We start from the raw sequence: 20,672 nt of genomic DNA on the forward strand, positions 1-20,672 counted from the left end.
TGACCAGTGAGCACAAAGATTCCTGCTCCAATCACTGCACCAAAACCGAACCATATGAGGTCCCACCAGTTGAGGCAACGCTTCATGTCATGCTCACTTTGTTTCTTGAGTTCTTCAGTCTCAGTGGCATCATCTGATCTGCTGAAGAGACGGTCCTTGAACCTTAGCCGTGTCTGTGAAAGGGCAGAAAAGTAGTTGTTCCAGCTTTGGAAGGACTCCTCTGGCAAGAAATCTTGCTTGCTCCATCTCCAATACCCTCTCTGAGGTTCAGCCTCATCATTGTCTCCTGTGGAAGCCATTCAAATATTGCTTCTTTTATAAAGTTATTGAGTAGATTTGAGAACGCAGGTGTGACAAGGAAAACAACCATAAGCAAATATCTTTGGTGTTTAGAATTGAGTTTGAGTCCATTCCAACTGTCCACTGCCCTGTATTCTGCATTAAATTGAAGGGTATTGCTATGACAGGAGAAGATATTACAAATGTAAAAGTTTTTATTTTTATTTTTATTTATCATGTCATCAGAACAATATAATTGATTTTTTTTAATTTTTATTTTTTTATAATAATTATTTAAAGTTGTATTTAGGATTTTTTTAACTAATTGATAGAGAATTTTTTTCTTTATCAAAATAAATTCTTCTGATATATATATGATAATAATTAGTATTTTAGTTTGTGCAATACATAAATTAAATATTTATTATATATAATTAAAATTTAAAATAAATTATACGTATAAATAAATATCAAATCTATAAATTATATTTAATATTTATATAAATAGATATTTTTAAATATATTAATAATTTTTACATTTGTATAATTGTTAATTTTGTTTGTTAATAATTTATTTTAAAAGATTGAAATTTAATTTTTATATAATTATAATAAATATTAATTAAATTATATAAAATATTAAAATAATTTTTAAATTTTTTTGTTTAAAAAAAATTCAAAGTTGATTAAAGAATAATTGATATTAGAAGAGGAAGTAGAGAGTGTGGAAGAGTGGGCATACTAGAGCCAAGTTGGGATTCTCGCCACCGCGTTTGGAAAAACAATTGAAGTTGTCACATTATGCCGACTAAGGTGATTCCAAGATTCATCATTATTTTAATTAACAGCACATGAACTTAGGTCTATAAGTGTACCAAATGCATAATTTGATATAGGTGTTCATCCGGATTAATTCAATTAACTTCATCATTAAAACCAAATCAATCAATTTGGTTTGGATTGATTCAGCTTTTTTTTTTTTTTTTCTCATTTTAAATTTGAACTAACCAGATGACCCTATCAACATTTTTTTAACTTCCGCCTTAATAGATTTTATATTTTAATACTTATTTTTTCTTCTAATTTTGTGTTGTATTTCTTTTTCATTCATTTTTATTTATTTATTTTCTTATGATCTTATATAACGTTTTCAAGTGTCTTAATTTCGTCATATTTATGATGTAAATTTTGTTTTATATTTTAGGTAAAAGAATTAATGAGATTTATAACATGTCAATTATAGATAAATTAAATTAAGATAAAACATGGTTTTATGTAAGTTCTAATCATCAATCTCTTTAAAAAAAATTAGTATAAAAGAATATAAAATACAAGAAAAAATTGAATTCAATCCAAAGTCATAATTAGTAAGAGAAAAAGATTTAATCAAATGTGTTCCACTTATAAAGTAGTTTCATTTAGTTGACTATTTATATATTTTTTTCAAATCTCAAATCAAATCAATTAAATATGATTGGTTCTAATTTGATATTATCTTGGCTGAAACTCATTGAGAGAGTACTGTGGAATGTGGATGCTGTCAAATTGTCAATGTAAGTGAGGTCCATTTGCAGCCATCTAATTTGAAAATTCTAATCATTCACTCTTCAATCCATGTACCTTGCAGCATGTCTTGGTTGGATGGTAGAACAACTGACCCTTTTGGGACTACGATACATAAGTTACAAAATATTAATTTTTTGGATAGACAAAAGCAAGAGGTTTAAACAACTGCACTATACTTGTCACATGTTTGGCTCACACCAAAATCTCAAAGCAGAACAAATGAAATTAGGAAAGGAAAATTCCATATCTGACATGTATCATTGTATCTGCCTTTTGAAAGTTCTAAGCCATATGCGTGAGGACCGTGATCAAGAACCCTGTATCCAGAGTTCCTATGTTTCAAGGAATTTGTAATTGAAAACATGTCTTACAAGATATCTGTCTCTGCCTGCTCCAACATTCACTGGTGGCTTTTAGAGCATAATCACCAAGTTAAAACTGACTGCATTTGGGTGTATGCAGCTGATTATGTTATTTTACCAGCCCATGCAACTCTGATGTTTTTTTTTTTTTTCTAATGAAAATTATGGATTATTTTATTAATTTATTAGAGTTATTTTTATAAGAATATTACACATGCATACTCCACAGTGAGGAGATATGTGTATGCTTTATAAATTGTTATTTTTTCTCTTATTTTATCGATGTAGAACTTGTTTACATCCCAACATTTCAAAACTTGTTTGTTAGTGGAGTTTAACGATAGAATCCACTCAGTCATCAACTAATCGACAATAATGCCAACTCATTTAGTGATTTTTTTTCTGAGAATTTTAGATGTGTTTTTGTTAACCAGTGCTTTATACACGGGTGGATTCATGAAACTAGAAAGTAACCCATCAGGCAATTACAATTCACATCAACTAGTTCGTGCATGCAACTATCTTTCGAACCATTCATGATTCACCATTATTGAAATAGAAAAAAATAAACCTCTTATTTATTGCAAGCCTTATTATCACAAGTCTCAACTTGTAATTATCTGCATTTCTAGTTACAACAACGCAAAGCAAACTTCATAGGTATTGGTAATATTGTTTGAGAAAGTTTATTTCATGTTAGCCTTTTAATTTATGATATAGCATATCGATACAGATTTCAGATACACAGTTCAAGCAGCTGCTTCGGCAGCAGAAGACACCTTTTGAAGCACATAAACAGGATCTCCTACTTCAATGATTTTACCATCCCCTTTACCAGGAAATTCCATCCAGTTCCAGGTCATATTCTGACCAAAGTAGACCTGTAGAAGCAGTTCACATGTCATTTCACATCATAAAAACTATAGTGGGATTCATTGAAATCTTGATAACGTCTCACCCTTTTTTTATTTTTATCATTTGGTCTTATGATTTCCCCAGACCTAGTTTTCATAAGAGTTTCATTTGGTTCAGGTTCAACTTTTGCAGTCTCTTGATTGATGGTAGGTATCTGATCACACAAATAAAATCAATCAAGCCAGTTGGATATGCAAGAAGCTAAGAACAGGAAAAAGTAGATTGACAATTGGCATGTGTATATGGAATCTAGCTTTTCTAAAGTGAACAATTATGTTAAGTTAAAAAATATATGGGTGTATCTGCCATTGGTTTGAAGTTAATGAAGTTTACAAAGTACTTTAATTCAAATCAAAGGTCAATTTACCCTTACTTTGTTTGCTTTATACATTTGCACATATATTATCCATGTGATAGATATCTTATTTAAGGTATACAGGCAATTACAGTATAGTGAGTAGAAAAAAGAGATTGATAGATACAATGTTAGGGAAAGTCATCTGGTACATGTTCTTTTGGAGCATAATGATGGATAGGAAATTATAAAGTAGAAGTCTTCACCTTACAACGGTAGCACAGTTTGACACCGAAAAAGGAAAACCTGCTTATCTTGATGTCAGTCCATAAGTCCTCAGAAAATGGTTCACAACCTTCAACCAGGATACTGCACAATCAAGCACCCAAATCTCAGTTATGTGAGTTACTAATCCGTTTTAATCAATTCAGCACCTTCCTGGTCTAAATAAATAACAGATATTATGAAACAATACAATTGCAGTCATAAAGCAAACCACATTGAAAAATCAATACTTGGGTCTAAAACGATTAATAGAAACAGGCTCCTTCAGATCCTTGTTTAGTGCATCCAATGATTCCTGAAAGACATAAATAACAAATACTGAGTAATGATTCAACAAATAAGTAAAAATTAGACTTCATTTCCCAGCTGGAGTGACCTGAGATGTAAGTAAAAATGGATAGCCATCAGTGAACAAGGTCTGATGTTGTCCCTTGACATAATCAGGATCCACTTGTCTAACTTCAGAAGCTGCATTTGGAAACATTAAAGAGGTTTTGTAAATCTAAAAGAGCAAACACATCAAATTCTGGATGCATTACTAGAAATAATCTGGTTTTTAAGCCAACTTTGCCTTGCAAGATATACACTTGTTACACAAGGTTTCTCCTTAGCAGGGAGTTTCCTCCTTTAAACATTAAAGCTACCCAAAAGACAACAACCTTTCATATCGTATACATATAACTGTTACACAAATCCATAACTTCCCAAATAATTGCCTAAAGACATATACTAAAACACTGATAACTTCAGGCATAGTGCAGGTCTCAGTCTGCTTCTTGTTCCTCCTACTTTCCGAAGCCTATTAAGGTTCATCATAATAACAAGATTGGAAATATTGCAATGTACTGATGAAACAATGGTTTCATGGGACTGTTAATGCACAGGGTAACATTATAATATCCGAATATATTAAACACAAAACACAACATTAAACAATTTTACGCCATAAAAAGCCAAAGTTGGAAAGGAATTAGGAATAAGAAGTCAGAACTTTTAGTCTTACTATAACTCGGGAATTAGTGACTACAAATGCAATAGTCAAGTTTTGATCTTTGTCACTCAAGAAACTATAAGTAAAAACATACCAACAGAGTTCCTTTACTTAATAAGGGTTACTGTTGCAACAAGCATGGCTAGCCATCCGTCTCTTCAGCCATAGAACTGGTGACAGATAACATGGCTAGCCAGGATTCTCATTCAAAACAAAAAAGAGAGATAACAGAGCAGAAAAGGAATATTAAAAACGAACAATCCTCTAATTCACAACATAATGAATTTTGTTTTCATGGACCAAGCATGACAACTATAAGTTATGAATCAAGGCACATGTTGATATTCAGTGCCCCAAGTTAATCCAATCAATGTTCACATGTTCTCAAAACAGTTATAGTCCTTAACAATTCATTACACGCCTAAAATAACACATCCTTCTAAACATTTTTGTTGTTCTCATTATCCTAATTTCTAAGGTTTCATAATGAAAAAGACCTACCAGTATTGAAGCGGACCAGTTGACAGGGTTTTCCCAAATAATCTGAGAACCACTGTGATGCTTCAGCTCCTTCATCCCAGGCAGACCCTGTCCATTCCCATACTGAGACAACACCTGCAACTTTCTGCCCTTCTTTGCTCAAACAAATTTTGAGAGGTTGCATCCCAGGTGCTTTCACCACTGCAATATGAAGTGGCACTTAATGTTCATTTACTAAACAAGGACAAAAACAAACCATCATCATGAAGTATGTGCAAAGCACAACTCAGCATTTAAATTTTCAACCACTTTTGTTTTTCAAAATTACACAGGAAAAACATCTGTTAAATGAGAAATGAAGTATACACAACAAATTCAGAACTAACATAGAAACTGAAACTACAAATCATGTCCAAACTCCATAAGATATCACATGACAGTCAAAAGTATTGTTTGTTTTTTTTTTGTTTCATTACCTTTTAGTCCCTATAGTTTGATAAACTGCACTTTTTAGTCTCCATAACTAAAAATATTCTACTTTAGTAATAGTCTCTATACATTCTATTTTTGTTTCCTAATCCTTATAGTTTTATAAATTTTACCTATCCCTGTAATAATAAACGACAGGAATTAAAAGAAAATAAAAATAATATGTATAAGGATTAAAATCAAACGTCTTTAATCATAAGGACTAAAAGATAAACTTTATGAAATTGTAGAGACCAAAAGGCTAATTAAACTTTTTTTTTTAATAATTTCTTTTGCTGATTTTGATGATTTTTCATGGTGATTTTTGGTAAAAACAAGGAGACTGATAAGTTTTTCATGCATGAAATTTATGCAATTACTTGAACTTAATGGCTGGTTCACATCTATGACGGTAAACACAAAAGTATGATCCTAAACTTGTTATGGGCTAGGATTTTGTTCAAGGCTTCTCTGGTGCAAGTGTTTTGCTCACCCTTGTTTCTCCACTTTCCATTCCCTCACTACCTTGATATCTTATAAACATATTTGTTTTTCCTTAAAAAAAAAAAAAAAAAAAAATGGGGCCAATCCATATAATAACCAAAAAAAACAATTAAATATGTTGTGAGGAGGTTATTATGGATTAAGAAAATGCAATCCACCCATATAGGAGTCTTGAGTAGGTTCCCAGTCTTCAAGAAATGCCTGAGATGGCAATTCAACCTCAACCAAAGCAAGCCTTGGTTCAACTCTTTGAGTGTACATCCTCCCTTGACCTTCAGGATTCACCACCATCCATTGTCTATCCCATCTAAATCCTGTCACATGATAACATCATAAAAATATGAGTAAAGTTGTACGTATACTTCACTACAAAAGAAGGAAAAATCAGTTACCAGCAGGAGTGAGGGGAGCATGAGAAAGAGAAATTCCACGACATGATTTAATTGGGTATACGAAAATGGCTGATACTTTGGCAGAAGGTGTTGATGGTGTTGATGCTCCAACCCCCATTCTTCTTTTGCTCTGTAACTCACCACCCTCAAAGCTTTACTTTTACACCATTCTCCATGGAATGCAAGAGAATCCAAACTCGTTACGTTTGGATATAATAATATTTTTTTTATCTATGTTATGATATTATTACGGAATTCAGACTCCAAACTCGTCACGTTTAAATATCTATTGATTTTATATTAATTTTGGTTCAAAATTGACCAATTATTTTTAACGAGTACTTTTTTTTACTACATTTTTTTTTATATTTATAATACATGAGACTTTTATTTAAAGATAACTAAATTCATTATCACCTATTTGTTGGTGTTTGAATATAATAATATAATTGACGAGTTGTGTTTTTATAACTTTTTTGCAAAAAATTAAATTTCATAAATTATTGTGATGAAAATACATGTTTTGGGGAATAAAAATATAAAATAGTTGTTCACTAAATTAAAATTCTAGCTAAGTGAAAAGAACGAAAATAAAGCAGAATTATTTGAAAGAAAATACAATATGTATAAAAAAGTATTTTTATTACATATTTCGTAAAATGAAAGGGAATAAAACTTGAGCTTTTAGATGAAATAAAATAGAATTTATTTTATAATATGATATGATATCATTTTATGTTATTTTAATTTAATAAATTTAAACAATAAAAAATATTAAGATTTTATTTCATGTCACGTTTCCCTGTGGATCCAGAAAATCTTGAAACCCCGCACGAGCAGCCACATCTGATTGCAAGTACTCTCACTTACGAAGACACGTCACACAACATTTAGATAAGATTAATTTTTTAATATAAAATTCTACAATACCCTTATCATTTGAGGGGTACCGATTTATCAATTTCATTTTATATTTGTTATTTTTAATAATTTATTTATATTTTTAAATTATTTTTATATATTTTTAGGTATTTTATTCTTTCATCTTTTTTTTCTTCTAAATATTTAGTCGTTCTATTTTCAATTAGTTTCATTTCTTTACCAAAAAAAAAAATTAGTTTCATTTGTAATAATATTATTATATATTTAAATATCTTAATTTTAATAATTTTTAGGTATATTTTTTCTTTTCACTTTAAATTTTTTAATTTTTATAGTGTAATTTTAATAGTTTTTTATTTCTATTATTTATTATTTTTTATCTTTTATTTTTATAATATTACTATAATCTTAAAATTTTAATCTTTATAATTTTATTTTATCTTTTTTTTTGTATAAATATAATTAGATTATTTATTTTATAATTAAATTAACTTTTTCACATTTTTTTATGGATCTACATAAAAAAATGTACCGAAATTTCTCCATCATGAAAGGTAGTAACAACTTTTTTTTTTTTTATTACTTTTATAATTTGTAGATAAGATTAGTTTGAAACTATTCTTCAAAGTGAAATAGCAGTGCAAAATTTGTACCAAAATAATTAAGATTATAATATTTAAATTAAATATAATTATTTTGATAATATTTTTTTATAAATGTTGTAAAAATTTAATTATATTATTCAAATATTAATTAAAAATAAATATAAATATGAGTTTTAAATATGCAAAAAAATTATTTTAATTGAAATGTTATTTTATATTTATTCAATGAGCATGTAATGGAGATCCGACGAGATGATGAAGGCAGAGACTAGTTTCAATGGGATTAGTAATTGTAAAAAGGTGAGGAACAAAGGTTATTTTTGTAATTTTATTTTGCTCATTATCCAGGGATATTTCTTTATTGAAGATAGGTATTAATTTCTCTCAAGAGTATGACAGACATCAAGGTAAATATTTCTTTCTAACTTGAATTTTTTGCATTTATAAAAATTAAGATTTTATTCCTAATCACTTAGTTAAGTGATATGAGTCTCTCGTTCAATATTTAAATAAAAGAAAATTTAAAATCATTAAATATTTATAAACAAAAACTATTGTAAAATAAATTACCTGATAAAATATTATTATTTTAGAAAGAATTCTCTACCTAACCAATAAAGCACTTTAAATCAATTTTTCCAACATTGGCTGCGGATTTGGAGGGGCCTATTTGGAGTCAATTTTTCCAACATTAGCTGCAGCTAAATCTTGGTTGTATTCTTAATCACATGTTGATTGGTAGGTGTGGTTTGCAATTTGGCATGCAAGAAATTTATTGGTTTATGGACCAAGTCTTTTACTCAAAAGGAACATTTTTAGTTGAATTAAAGTAAATTTTCTCAATTTCTCAACCTCTCCATATTTTTCTTCCCAAATCAATAAGTTGTTGAATTCATGCATGCTTTGTTCCTTCGGATATGCTACATCAAAAGTACTTCAACACCAATGCTAACTCATTCCGTGACAATCTTAACTATATTTTTCTTAATCACTCTACTCTTTGATAGAACACGTAGGTAGATTTAACCAATTCATATTTCAACTATCTTGTTTATAAAGTTCTAATGCAACTACCTTTTGCAATATTGTAAAATAACACATCTTTACATTTTTGCACATGCCTTATTCTAGTGGTAATAGATACAACCCCAACTTGTAATTGTTTGCATTCAAAGTTCAAAGAAAATTTCATAGTTCACAATGTTTGATCAAGTTTATGTCATAGCCTTTTGATTTTTGATATAGCATATTGATATATGTATTTCACATATATACTGTTCAAGCAGCTACTTCGACAACAGAAGAGACCTTTCGAATAACATAAACAAGATCTCTCACTTCAATGATTTTACCACTCCCTTTAGTAGAAAATTCCTTCCAATTCTAGACCATATACCGACCAAAGTAGATCTGCAGAAGAATTCCACATGTTATTTCACATCATTCAACTAATGTATTGGTCTTTGAAAGCATCATGACTCAATGTCTCACCCTGTTTTTGTTTTTATCATTTGGTCTTATGACTCCACCAGATCTAGTTTTCAACAAAGTTGCATTTGGTTCAGCTCCACCTATTCCAGTCTCTTGATTGATTGTAAGTATCTGATCATACAAGATTAAGAAATTATAAGTAAGGTAAATTAATTGACATGTGCACACCAGAATCTAATCTATCATTGATATGTATTTAATTAAATTATGATACTCTAATGTAACCTTACTTTTTTTACTTTACTTACTTTCACACTTTAGAAGAGTAAATTTCATGTATATTGAAATATAAATATTATTCGTGTGTTAGGACTAGTTATCTAGTGCATATTCCTATCTATGGAGCATAATGATGGTAGAAAATTCTAAAGTAGAACTTTTTAAATTCTGCATTTTGAAACATCAAAGAGGTTTGTTAATCTATTGAATGAATGGAGATGTTGATGGTATATATTACTAGAAAAACAAATAATACAATATATACATGCACTAACTACATAAGGATTCTCATTTACCAGTAATCCCATTTACACTTCCATACTATTTGGTTAGAAAAGAGTGAAAGAAATTTTTATAAACTTATCTTGTTTTGTTCAACTTTTAGGAGGAAAAGAGAGTAAAACTCTTCCTCTTTTAATTTTTGTTTTCCTTTAATATTGGGAGAATTTGGATGGAAAGGTATGGATTATAAAACATATTTAGTATAACGTTTTAAATTATTTTTATGTTTTTAAATTTAAAATTATAAGAGTACAAAGGTAAATTGATTTTTAAAATCTCTTTCATTTTCTTGTGAACCAAAGAAAAGAGTTACCTCTTCTTTCCTCCATTAAAATTTCTTCTGTCTCCTCTGAAGCAAACAAAATTTTTAAACCTTCTCCTAGAGATCTTGACATTTCATGGACCATGAGCAACATGATAAATGGGCCCATATATATAAATATTTTAAAATATAAATGTTTATAATGTAAAAAATAGATGTATGATTTATTTAAGGTTTAATATATCATTTAATCTTTGAACTTTTTAAAGAATTGTTTTAACTAGGTTCCTAAACTAAAAATTTAAAATTATAATTTGGTCCTTCATCTTTTTATATTTTTGTAATTTAGTCCTCGAGATTAGAACTTCATTTATAATCCATGAAATTTAACAAAATATTTTTTATATCCTCATACTCGAACAATAATTAAATTGTTATTCAAGATCATTGTTCACTTGCATTAGGTTTTAATCCCTACCTATTAAAATTTCTTACGATTATAGAAATTTTAGAATTAAGGAAATTACGAGAATTTTTATGAATAGCTTAATACCTGCTACACATAGATAATAATACATGAAATAATAAATTAATGTGACTATGCAAGTGTAAAGTTGTGAAAAATATTGTCATATTAATTTCATGAATTGAGAACATATTTCTAATCCTATGGACTAAATTATAAAAATATAATAAGACAAATGACTTAATTACAAAATATTTTAGTTTAAAAGCCTAATTAAGAATCCTTAAAAACTTCATAGCTAGACTAAATAACATTGAAAATCAAAAGTGATCTCCGACTTAAAAGGATCAAAATAAGATAAAAAAAATTGAAATTTAAACAAAACATGAAGGATTTTAGAGAGGGTGAAAACATATTTGTCTTTTTATGAATATAATGCTTAAATTAAGTAACAATAAAAATAACCAAACTTTATAATCATACCACATTTTTGTATCTAGAAATAAAAAATATATAAGAGATAATAAATTTTAATTTATTTCTAAAGTTAATATAAAAAAAATAACATAATTATATAACTTAAAAAAAAAAAAATTTTGACCCTTCTACGCTACGAGGCCTAGGATAATTGAACCTGCAAACAAAGCTCAGGACCGACATCGATCATCCCTCATTTAAAATGACTCGTCTTCACTCATTTCAACCGCATAGACCCTTAGATGTCTTTGTTAGAAAGAGAGAAAAAAAAAAAAGGAAATAATGGGGAGAATGTAGAAATAGATGCAAAGAAATAATTTTGTTGGTTGATTTAGTAAGAGATGAGTCACAGGAGAAATTTATAGATATAGAATCCATTATGCAAATTTGTTCGCAAAAATGAGTGGAAATAGGAGTAGAGATCATGGTTATTTTATATTTATACTATTACCCTTCAAAACATGGGTCCCTTTATTTGATTGAGTGGTAACTCTTATTCAAATGATTTGGTTTCTATTTGAATGACTTTCGTTTATTTGAATATGTGGACCCCTTTATTAGAATGTCACTTTATTTGAATGATTTGTTTGGTATTGGATAATTTATTCAGATATGGTGTCTTTTATTCAAATATATTTGTTTTATTTGAATGGTTTGCTTTGTTAGAATATGATTGATTCGAATGAGTTTTTTTTATTTTGGGATTTTATTCAAATAAATAATATATTTATTCGAATAAAATCACTTCTAAGAAATTGTTTTATTCGAATAAATATATTATTTAATAGACTAAACAACAATTTCACCCATAACAAAAAAATAATATTGTAATTTTTATTAATTATAATTTCTTTTTTTATCTATTTAAATTAAATAATTTTATAATATTATTTCCCTTTTATTTAATTTTATTTTTATCTTATTATTTATTTATTTTCATTCTATTTCTTTTTTCACAGTGTTAAACAATTCGATGGAAGGATCACTAGAGTTTGTCTAATAGTTGGGTGGGAAAGAGTTAAAGTAGTTAGAAATATGAGGACTTAATCTTTATTACGATCATCTTTGTAATCTTTCCTATTAAAAAAAAAAAAAAAACTATTCGTTGGAGCCCTTCCCTCCATGTCATATACATATAAAACACCCCATAATAGTTCTCACACAAATCCACAATTACCTAAATAATTGGCGAAAAACACAAATACCAAACAACGATAATTTAGCCTTAGTGTGGGTTCCCTTTTGCTTCCTGTTTCTTCAACTTTTGAAGGCCAATTAAGTTTCACCATAATTACATATACCTTAGAGATAATACACTATAGGGTTATCATAATTATTTGTCATTCAATGCATCTTTTGCGTTTATCATCTCATTGTAAGATGATACTTCTTCTATCTCAACTATCGTATTATGTTATGTTATAGAGAAAAAGAATAATAATTTGATAAAATTAACTTCATAATTATTATTTTTTTATTAGAAATAATATAACACAAAAATCATTCTTTATATAATATTATTAGAGATATAAACAAAAAGAAGAAATTAATATAACAAAAAAAAATCATGAAAATTAAATATATTTAATTATCTTTCATAAATCACGTAAAATTAATTTATTTTTATATATAGATTTAAAAATAATAATATACTTATTTGAAGACTTATTTGTTTTGGTTGAAGTTAAGATGAAAGGGAGAGTAGGTAGCAGTATTGAAGCGGAGCAATTGATAGGGTTTTCGTAAATAACGTGAGAAGCATTGAGAAGGTTGTAGTTGTTCTTCATCCCATACTATTACTGAGGCAACATTTGACACTTGTTTGCTCAAACAAATTTTGAGAGGTTGCATCCCGGGTGTTTTCACCATTCTCATATATATCAACTCACACTTTATATTCATTTATCAAACAAGGGAAAAAGCAATCATATTCATCGTCATCGTCATCCATATTAAATTTCAAATAATTTCAACTCTTTAATATATTATTTAACAATAAATATTTATATAAATTTTAAATATATATCATTTTATACATTAAAAAAATAATAAAATGTCAATATTTATTATATTATAGTTCCCTATTGTCACATAGAAAAATTAATTTTAATTTGTTTAGACAATTTCAAAATGCACTTCACTGTTGTTATTTCGTCGTACTCTTCACATGCACCATTTTTAGATTGTGGAACATTGGCTTAGTTGTCGTCAACGGTGGAGCTGGATTACTAGCCTCCCTTCTCTAATTAGGTGTCCTGTTTGTTGTTGTTATAACAATCACAATAAGTGACAATGATCTTGATGGTCTTGAACCAATTGGCACAATTATTCTTGGTCTTAAAAGAGGCGACATTGGTGGTGACACTAACAAAGTAATGGGTACTCTTGTAGTGCATGAACTCTTACATAATGAGGGGGTAACTAAGTGTGAAGTTAAACTCCTCCATAATAAGATAGTAACCTTGTAAAAGCGGTGATTATTGAGAACGAAGTCGACACTATTGTCGAGATAATGAATTATGAGAAGTTGTTGCTTGTTAGGTAGATTGAAATTTGGATTGAGAGGTTTAAGATTTACAATACGAATTTTGATTGAAGAGAAAAAGTGTGATCAGGAGGGTGAGGGTGTCATAAAGTACATTTTAAAATTGTCTACAAAAATTTAAAATCAATTATCTATGTAACAATGGTGAAGTGGAATTTATAAAAAAAAAATTGCTACAAGAAGTTTACATTAAAGGAAGGCACGACCCATGCAAGGCCAAAACCCACCACTAACCTCTTTGAAGATTTTTAATGGAATTATAGATCATTTATTCATCCTTAACATAAGTCCACGTGGAAAAATATAAAACATGCGGGAAGCCAGATTTAAAATATATCAATAGTAATTGACACAATAACAATAACAACTAATTTTGAAACATTATAAAAGGTTAGAGATGAAAATTACAAGGACCAAAAGTGAAAAAGTAGTAAACAACAAGAATAAAAATTATATTTAAATCTGTAATTTGTTATAAATTTTAATTATATATAAAAACATGTCTTTGCATTGCACAAACTAAAATACTTCTATATATATATTATGGATGAAAAAATAAAGAAAAAAACTTACAAAAATCAAAATCAAAATCAAAATCAACTCCTTTTACAAGAAATAAAAACATATTTAAGTACTATATTTATAAATATAAAAACACAATACTTCTTTTAATAACTTTCTTTTGACTTTTTTTTTAATTTGACACTTTTACTCCTAATTTCAAACTTCACTTTATAATTTAGTTTCCACACATTTTAAAACCACCCACTCTTACTGATCTATTGTTACCTACTCTCAACTATCAATTTTTTTTTCTGCTATAACTATCTTGTCTTAAAATTCCTCAAAAATAAATATTTACATATACATAGTATCTCTTTTTCCAGTTAGTTTGAATAATAGTATTTCTTTTCTTCAAAAAGTATCTTAAACGAGTTAGAAGAAGACTTCTCTAAATTCTCTAACTACAAGAAAATTTTCACATTACATGAGAATTTTATTGCGAATTTTCAATAAAAATCCACAGGAAACATATTTGGTGCAGATTTTAATCCGCATGTAATGTTTGATAAATCTTGTGATTGTAGCAATTGCTGGTATTGTAATCACGGCAGACTCTACATACACAGTTCAAGCAGCTGCTTCAGCAGCGGAAGAGACCTTTCCAAGAACATAAACAGGATCTCCAACTTTAATGATGTTTCCACTCCCTTTAACAGAAGAGTCCATCCTGTTCCATACCATATTCTGACCAAAGTAGACCTGCACAAGCAATTCACATGTCATTAAAACTAAAGGAATGTTCACCGAAAGCTTAGAGCATATTTGAATATAAATCTAGAACTTCTTTTAAGAACTTCTTTATTGAAAAACACTATTTTTAGTAGAGAAACTCTTAAAAGTCCCTCTAGATTGCATTCAAATAGGTTCTTGGTGACTAAGTGTCTCACCTTGTTTTTGTTTTTCGCATTTGGTCTAATGACTTTGCCAGACCTAGTTTTCATAAGAGTTTCAGATGGCTCAGATCCGGCTATACCAGTCTCTTGATTGATTGTAGGTACCTGACCATAATCAATATGCAAGTTGGACACAACCAAACTCAGAAATCGTAGATCAGTGTAAACATTATCCATGCAATATCTTAGGTTTGTAAAAAAAATAGTGTAGTGAGTAGATCAAAGATTGATAGATAGAAGTGTAGGTGTACAACTAATAAGAAATGTAAAAAATCAGGGTAAGAAAAAAAAAAGAGCTACAAACTAGTTTATTAAATATTGAGCCAGGGAGAGATGTAATCCCTTGCCCCATAATCCCATTTTGCAAGAGCAGAAGTATCCTTATGTCTCATCCTAGAATTATAAAAGCTATGACCCAATTTTTTCTGATAATCATGTTATTAATACAAAGTATTCATTGACTTTATTGATGCGATAACCAATTTCCACCAGAGAACCTAATTGACCACTTTTAGTAGGTCTCTTCTTTCAGCTACGTTTTTTCCATTCACAAAACTTGAATTCAAGAATTTATTTTAAGAGATGAAGTCTAATTCTACTTGGACCAACAAGTTATTAGTAATATGCATATGATCCTGGGCACTATCCTAATATCCAACAATTATGAAGTTTCATAAAGCCGTGTTTGTTTTAGAATGACATAAAAGACGATGATGACAAAGAGATCGGGTTTAATTTCACTTCAACTAATTAGTATCTAATCCAATTAGTAATTTGCTTATGATCCTGAGCAATAATCTAACATCCAACAATTACGAAGTTTCATAAAGGCATGTCTGGTTTAGAATGATATAAAAGATGTTGATGACAATTGACAACATCCCACTGAATTGAAAGTGATGTATTTGCTTCTTTATCTACGAAAGGCTCACAACACTATCCAAGCTCGGCCCACCATGATTCAATCAATGTAAATTATACTGGTACATGTCAGAAACTAAAATTGTTAGCATAAGTAACCTGGTACATGTCTCAATGGAGCATAATGATAGGTAGGAATTTATAAAGTAGAACTCTTCACCTTACAACGGGAGCACAATTTGACACCCAGAAAGGAAAAGCTGCTTATCTTGATCTCTGTCCACAAGTCTTCAGAATATGGATCACAACCTTCAACAAGGATACTGCATCATGAAGCACCCGAATCTCAATTATGTGATTTAATAATCCATTTAGATAAAATAGTACCTTCAGGTCTAAATTAGTAACAAATATTGTGAAACAATACAATTGCAGGAATAGAACAAAAGAAAATGAAAAATCCATACTTCGGTCTGAAACGATTAATAAGCATAGGTTCCTTTAGAAGCTCGTTTAGTGCATCCAATGATTCCTGAAAATCATAAATGTCAAATACTGAGTAGAGAATCAGAATATAAGTAAAATTATAGTTCATTTCCATACTTGACTGACCTTAGATAAAAGTAAGAATGGATAACCATCAGAGAAATAGGTGTGATGCTTGCTCCCAACATAATCAGGATCTACTTGTCTAACTTCCGAAGCTTCATTTGGAAACATTAAAGAGGTTTGTCAATCATCATAATGTTTTGTTTTTCTTTTTCTGAGCCATACTTGACAAGTGACAACTACAAGACAATTTCATATATGTGCATCTTGATGAATCAATGCAAGTTGATATACAGTGGCCTGAGTTAATCCAAGTAATGTTCTTGTATTCTTAAAACAGTTATAGTTCTTTACCAAATCATTACATGTCTAAGGTAACATACCCTTCTCGACAATTTTAATGTTCTCATTAACTTAAACTTTAAGGTTTAATAGTTTCAAAGACCTACCAGTATTGAAGCGGACCAGTTGACAAGGTTTTCCTAAATAATCTGAGAACCACCGAGACGCCTCTGCTCCTTCATCCAAGGCAGACCCAGTCCATTCCCAGACTGTGACAGCATCTGTTACTTCATGTTGCTTACTCAAACAAATTTTTAGAGGTTGCATCCCAGGTGCTTTCAGCACTGTAATACGAAGGAAATGAGACTTCATATATATTTACTAAAACACAAGAAAAACAATCATGATCATGAACAATGAGCAAAAGCAAAACTGTATCATCATTTCAACTACAGTAATTTTTTTCTTCAAAACACAGAACACAAGGATAGCAACTGTCAAATGAGAAATGATTTTTCTTTTTCTTTTTTTATGTACTGTGCACATCAAGTTCAGAAACAATAACCACTTATTCCCGAATTAAACATGGCAACTTTCTTATGGAACAACCATTGTTTATGGGCTTCATCACAAGAACCGAGTGAAAAATCATTTTTCTTCGTAATAGATTTTTATGATTCTTAATAAGGTTTTTGGTAAAAACAAGGAGGCTGAAGTTTTTCAGAGCATGCAGTTTATGCAATCATCGAATGCATTTGGTTGGCCGACATCTTTAATGTTCCATCCTTACCTTGTGCGGCAAACCCCCTAAGCATACCCTTTCCAGAAGGATCCACTCCTTCATACCAAACACACATTATGCCAAAACTACAAAATCCTTGTTTCAAGGGAGTTTCAATTTCTTTTATGCAGAGAGACAAGTTCAGCAGACAGCCTCAGTATCTTGAAAGCATCTTATCCTCTCGCTAATTTTAATTTCCATCTTTCCTCATTCATACAATTTCATTTATTTATTTTTTAAAAAAGCCTTAATTGCAATCTTAGGTAAATCCATTGGAAAGTTGTCTTAATTATGGCCGTTGGCCAGAAAGAGTTACCTACAGAGAGTTGACTGGAAAGGCCAAGTTAAGTGTCATCAGGAAGCTGTTCTTAAGCGATTGTCTCACATTTATAGGTGAACCCTCATCTCAAAATCCAGTTTTTTTGAGTTAGGCCCGAACTCAAATTATAAGTTCAAATTCTAAGACAATCTATCCAATAGAAAATAAATAAAGATATTCTCTTCTTTTTTTATCTATGAGGAACTTATGGATTGAGAAAATGTAATCTTAGTCTTACCCATATAGCAATCGTGGGTAGGTTGATAGTCTTCAAGGAGTGCATCAGTTGGCAGCTGAACCTCAACCAAAGCAAGCTTTGGATCAACTCTTTGAGTGCATGCCCTCCCTTGGGAATTCACCACCACCCATTGCCGATCCCATCGAAGTCCTTTCACACAACACAATTGAAACTACATAAAATTAGCAAAAGTGTTACAAACATTGATGATTGGAGTAAAAGGAAAGAAAGGTTACCGGCAGGTGTGAGAGGGACATGGGAAAGAGAAATTCCACGGCATGACTTGATTGGGTATATGAAAAGGCCTGAAACTTTGGCTGAGGGAATCGTTGGTGCAAATTCTGAAGACCCCATTCTCGCTGATGTAATGCTTTCACTCTATATCCGTATTACTACCATCATAAAGGAGCTAGTTTTATTTTTATACAACTCTCCCGAGAACAGAACAGAACAACACCACACACAAGGAGTCACGTCACAGTTCCAGCACTGACAAAAACACGTTTATCTTGATCAACTAAATGAAAGCATGTCACATTTGACTTATTTAAATAACAATTAACATTTTTTTTACAAAAAATGTTAATAACATGTTTACTAGTTACAGAAATATTAATAACATATTTACTAGTCATGTGCTGTGTTAAACACTTAAATTGTGTGCTTGGTTGTGAGGAGAGAATTTGATAAGAAATAAGGTGGAGAGAAATTATAAAAAAAAAAAAAGAAGAGAAATAAGTGAATAGATATGAGTAAGAAATATTGTGAAAATGAGTTTGTTTAATTTAAGATAATTATATAAGAAATAGAAGAAAAATAATATTATAATTTTTTTATTTAAATGGATACAAAAAGATCATAATTAAAGAAAAATTATTATTTTACTCTTTCCTATTACATACCACAAGTTTATTTATTTGGTTATATTCAAGTGCAAGATATGGTTATTTGAATCAAATATTAAGTCCATGCATTCATTTGAATACAACAACCAAGCATTCAAATACAAAATCCATCATTCGAATAAAGATCACACTCATTCAAATACAATTTTGAAAGTCTACATACACCTTCGAATAAAATACCAATTATATTTGAATAAATGAAACCTCATTCAAATAAAACATCAACCATAGTCAAATAAACAAAATCTCATTCAAATAAAATATCAAAGAAATGGAAATCATTCGAATAAAACACAAAGAAGTAAAAGTGTATTCGAATAAATTTTTAATAAGTAGCACAATTCGATAGTGTATTCAAATGAAAAAAAAAAAATTGACGATATTAAGAAACGCGATCCATTGTGACTTGTGAGGTTAAATAAATAGTCCAATTCAAGTGGAAAAACTTTATTCTAATAAAAGATCCATGTGACCCACTCTATTTGAAGTTTTGAAGGGATAAAAGCATAAGAAAAAAAAAACTAATCTCTCTCTTTGCTATTTTCACTCAATTTTGATAAGAAATTTACAGACTTAAAACTCATATCGACAAATTTAAATGAGTAGAAATATTTCAACTGAAATATTTTTTCTCTTTCCACGCTATTTTTGATCAAAACAAACATAATATTAAGGATTTCAATTGAAATATTTCTTCTCTTTTCACACTAAATATTAAGGAGTGACACATACAAGGCAAAAAAGAAAATATCAAGTGATCAAAATAAAGAAAAAAAATAGGGAAACAAAATGAAATAAAAAGTAATGATTTTTTTTAATCTAATCAAATCACAAATAAAATCAAATGAAAATCACACAATACCTAACAAAAGCACCAAAAACTTGATATTGGATAACTATAAGTAGTGTACGTATCATCAAATAATAAAACTATTAAATCCATGTCAATTGTGTTTTATGATTATGTAATTATTGTAATTTAATTTAATATTAAATAATTTAATTAAATATTAAATATATGTGTAAAGGGTAATTTCATATTTAACTTTTTAAGAAGATAATTAAAAGAAGATATTTCAAGAAGGTGATACCAATTGATGTAGATAATATTTTAAAATATCCCAAGATTAAGATTTGTTTATTGAGCTACTCCTATTAACCTAATATTACTCTAACCTAATAATACTATATTTATTTCTCTTCAAAAAGTCTTTATTCTCTACTTCTCTTTCAATATATCAAGAAGTATCCAATTGAATTGAACCACAATATATTCTTTTTGTGCACAGCTATTTCCTTTGGTCATTAGTGTGGAAGTAGTTGACAAGGACAAATATACAATACATCTATCTTCCAATGTCTATTGGCCAATTATTGGCATTTGGCTAGTAAATGATAAATAACCACAATTGTCTAAGGTGTCTATGTTTTCATATGCTTATTCTACTTGTTGTAAATGGGTAGGTACCATTTGGACCTATATTAATTTTACTATATATTTATCTTGTTATTAA

General features: G+C 29.3%; 3 protein-coding genes across 3 annotated transcripts in view; all 3 read right to left on the minus strand.

The window, feature by feature from the left end:
• Positions 1 to 726, minus strand: part of LOC145950816 (cationic amino acid transporter 5-like) — a 2,293-nt gene extending 1,567 nt beyond the window's left edge. Inside the window, exon 1 of the mRNA XM_083062610.1 lies at positions 1 to 726. This exon is cut by the window's left edge and continues 1,567 nt beyond it. Within this exon, the coding sequence (XP_082918736.1) occupies positions 1 to 299 (299 nt within the window). The 5' untranslated portion in view covers positions 300 to 726.
• Positions 727 to 2,763: 2,037 nt separating this feature from the next.
• LOC109806337 (uncharacterized) lies at positions 2,764 to 6,728 on the minus strand. Its single transcript, XM_083062620.1, has 8 exons — positions 6,538 to 6,728; positions 6,304 to 6,459; positions 5,195 to 5,374; positions 4,079 to 4,170; positions 3,933 to 3,997; positions 3,684 to 3,786; positions 3,166 to 3,276; positions 2,764 to 3,088 (listed from the first exon to the last, which is right to left on the minus strand). The coding sequence occupies exons 1-8, from the start codon at positions 6,653 to 6,655 to the stop codon at positions 2,957 to 2,959; spliced, it is 957 nt and encodes a 318-aa protein (XP_082918746.1). The 5' UTR covers positions 6,656 to 6,728; the 3' UTR covers positions 2,764 to 2,956.
• An 8,004-nt stretch (positions 6,729 to 14,732) lies between these two features.
• Positions 14,733 to 18,742, minus strand: LOC145950828 (uncharacterized). The gene is made up of 8 exons (XM_083062631.1): positions 18,490 to 18,742; positions 18,254 to 18,403; positions 17,083 to 17,259; positions 16,697 to 16,788; positions 16,552 to 16,616; positions 16,305 to 16,407; positions 15,218 to 15,328; positions 14,733 to 15,029 (listed from the first exon to the last, which is right to left on the minus strand). The coding sequence occupies exons 1-8, from the start codon at positions 18,605 to 18,607 to the stop codon at positions 14,898 to 14,900; spliced, it is 948 nt and encodes a 315-aa protein (XP_082918757.1). The 5' UTR covers positions 18,608 to 18,742; the 3' UTR covers positions 14,733 to 14,897.
• Between the last annotated feature and the right edge of the window lie 1,930 nt (positions 18,743 to 20,672).

Source organism: Cajanus cajan, chromosome 1 (assembly GCF_000230855.2).
Source record: "Cajanus cajan strain Asha chromosome 1, NIPB_CcT2T_4, whole genome shotgun sequence".
NCBI classification, from domain to species: domain Eukaryota; kingdom Viridiplantae; phylum Streptophyta; class Magnoliopsida; order Fabales; family Fabaceae; genus Cajanus; species Cajanus cajan.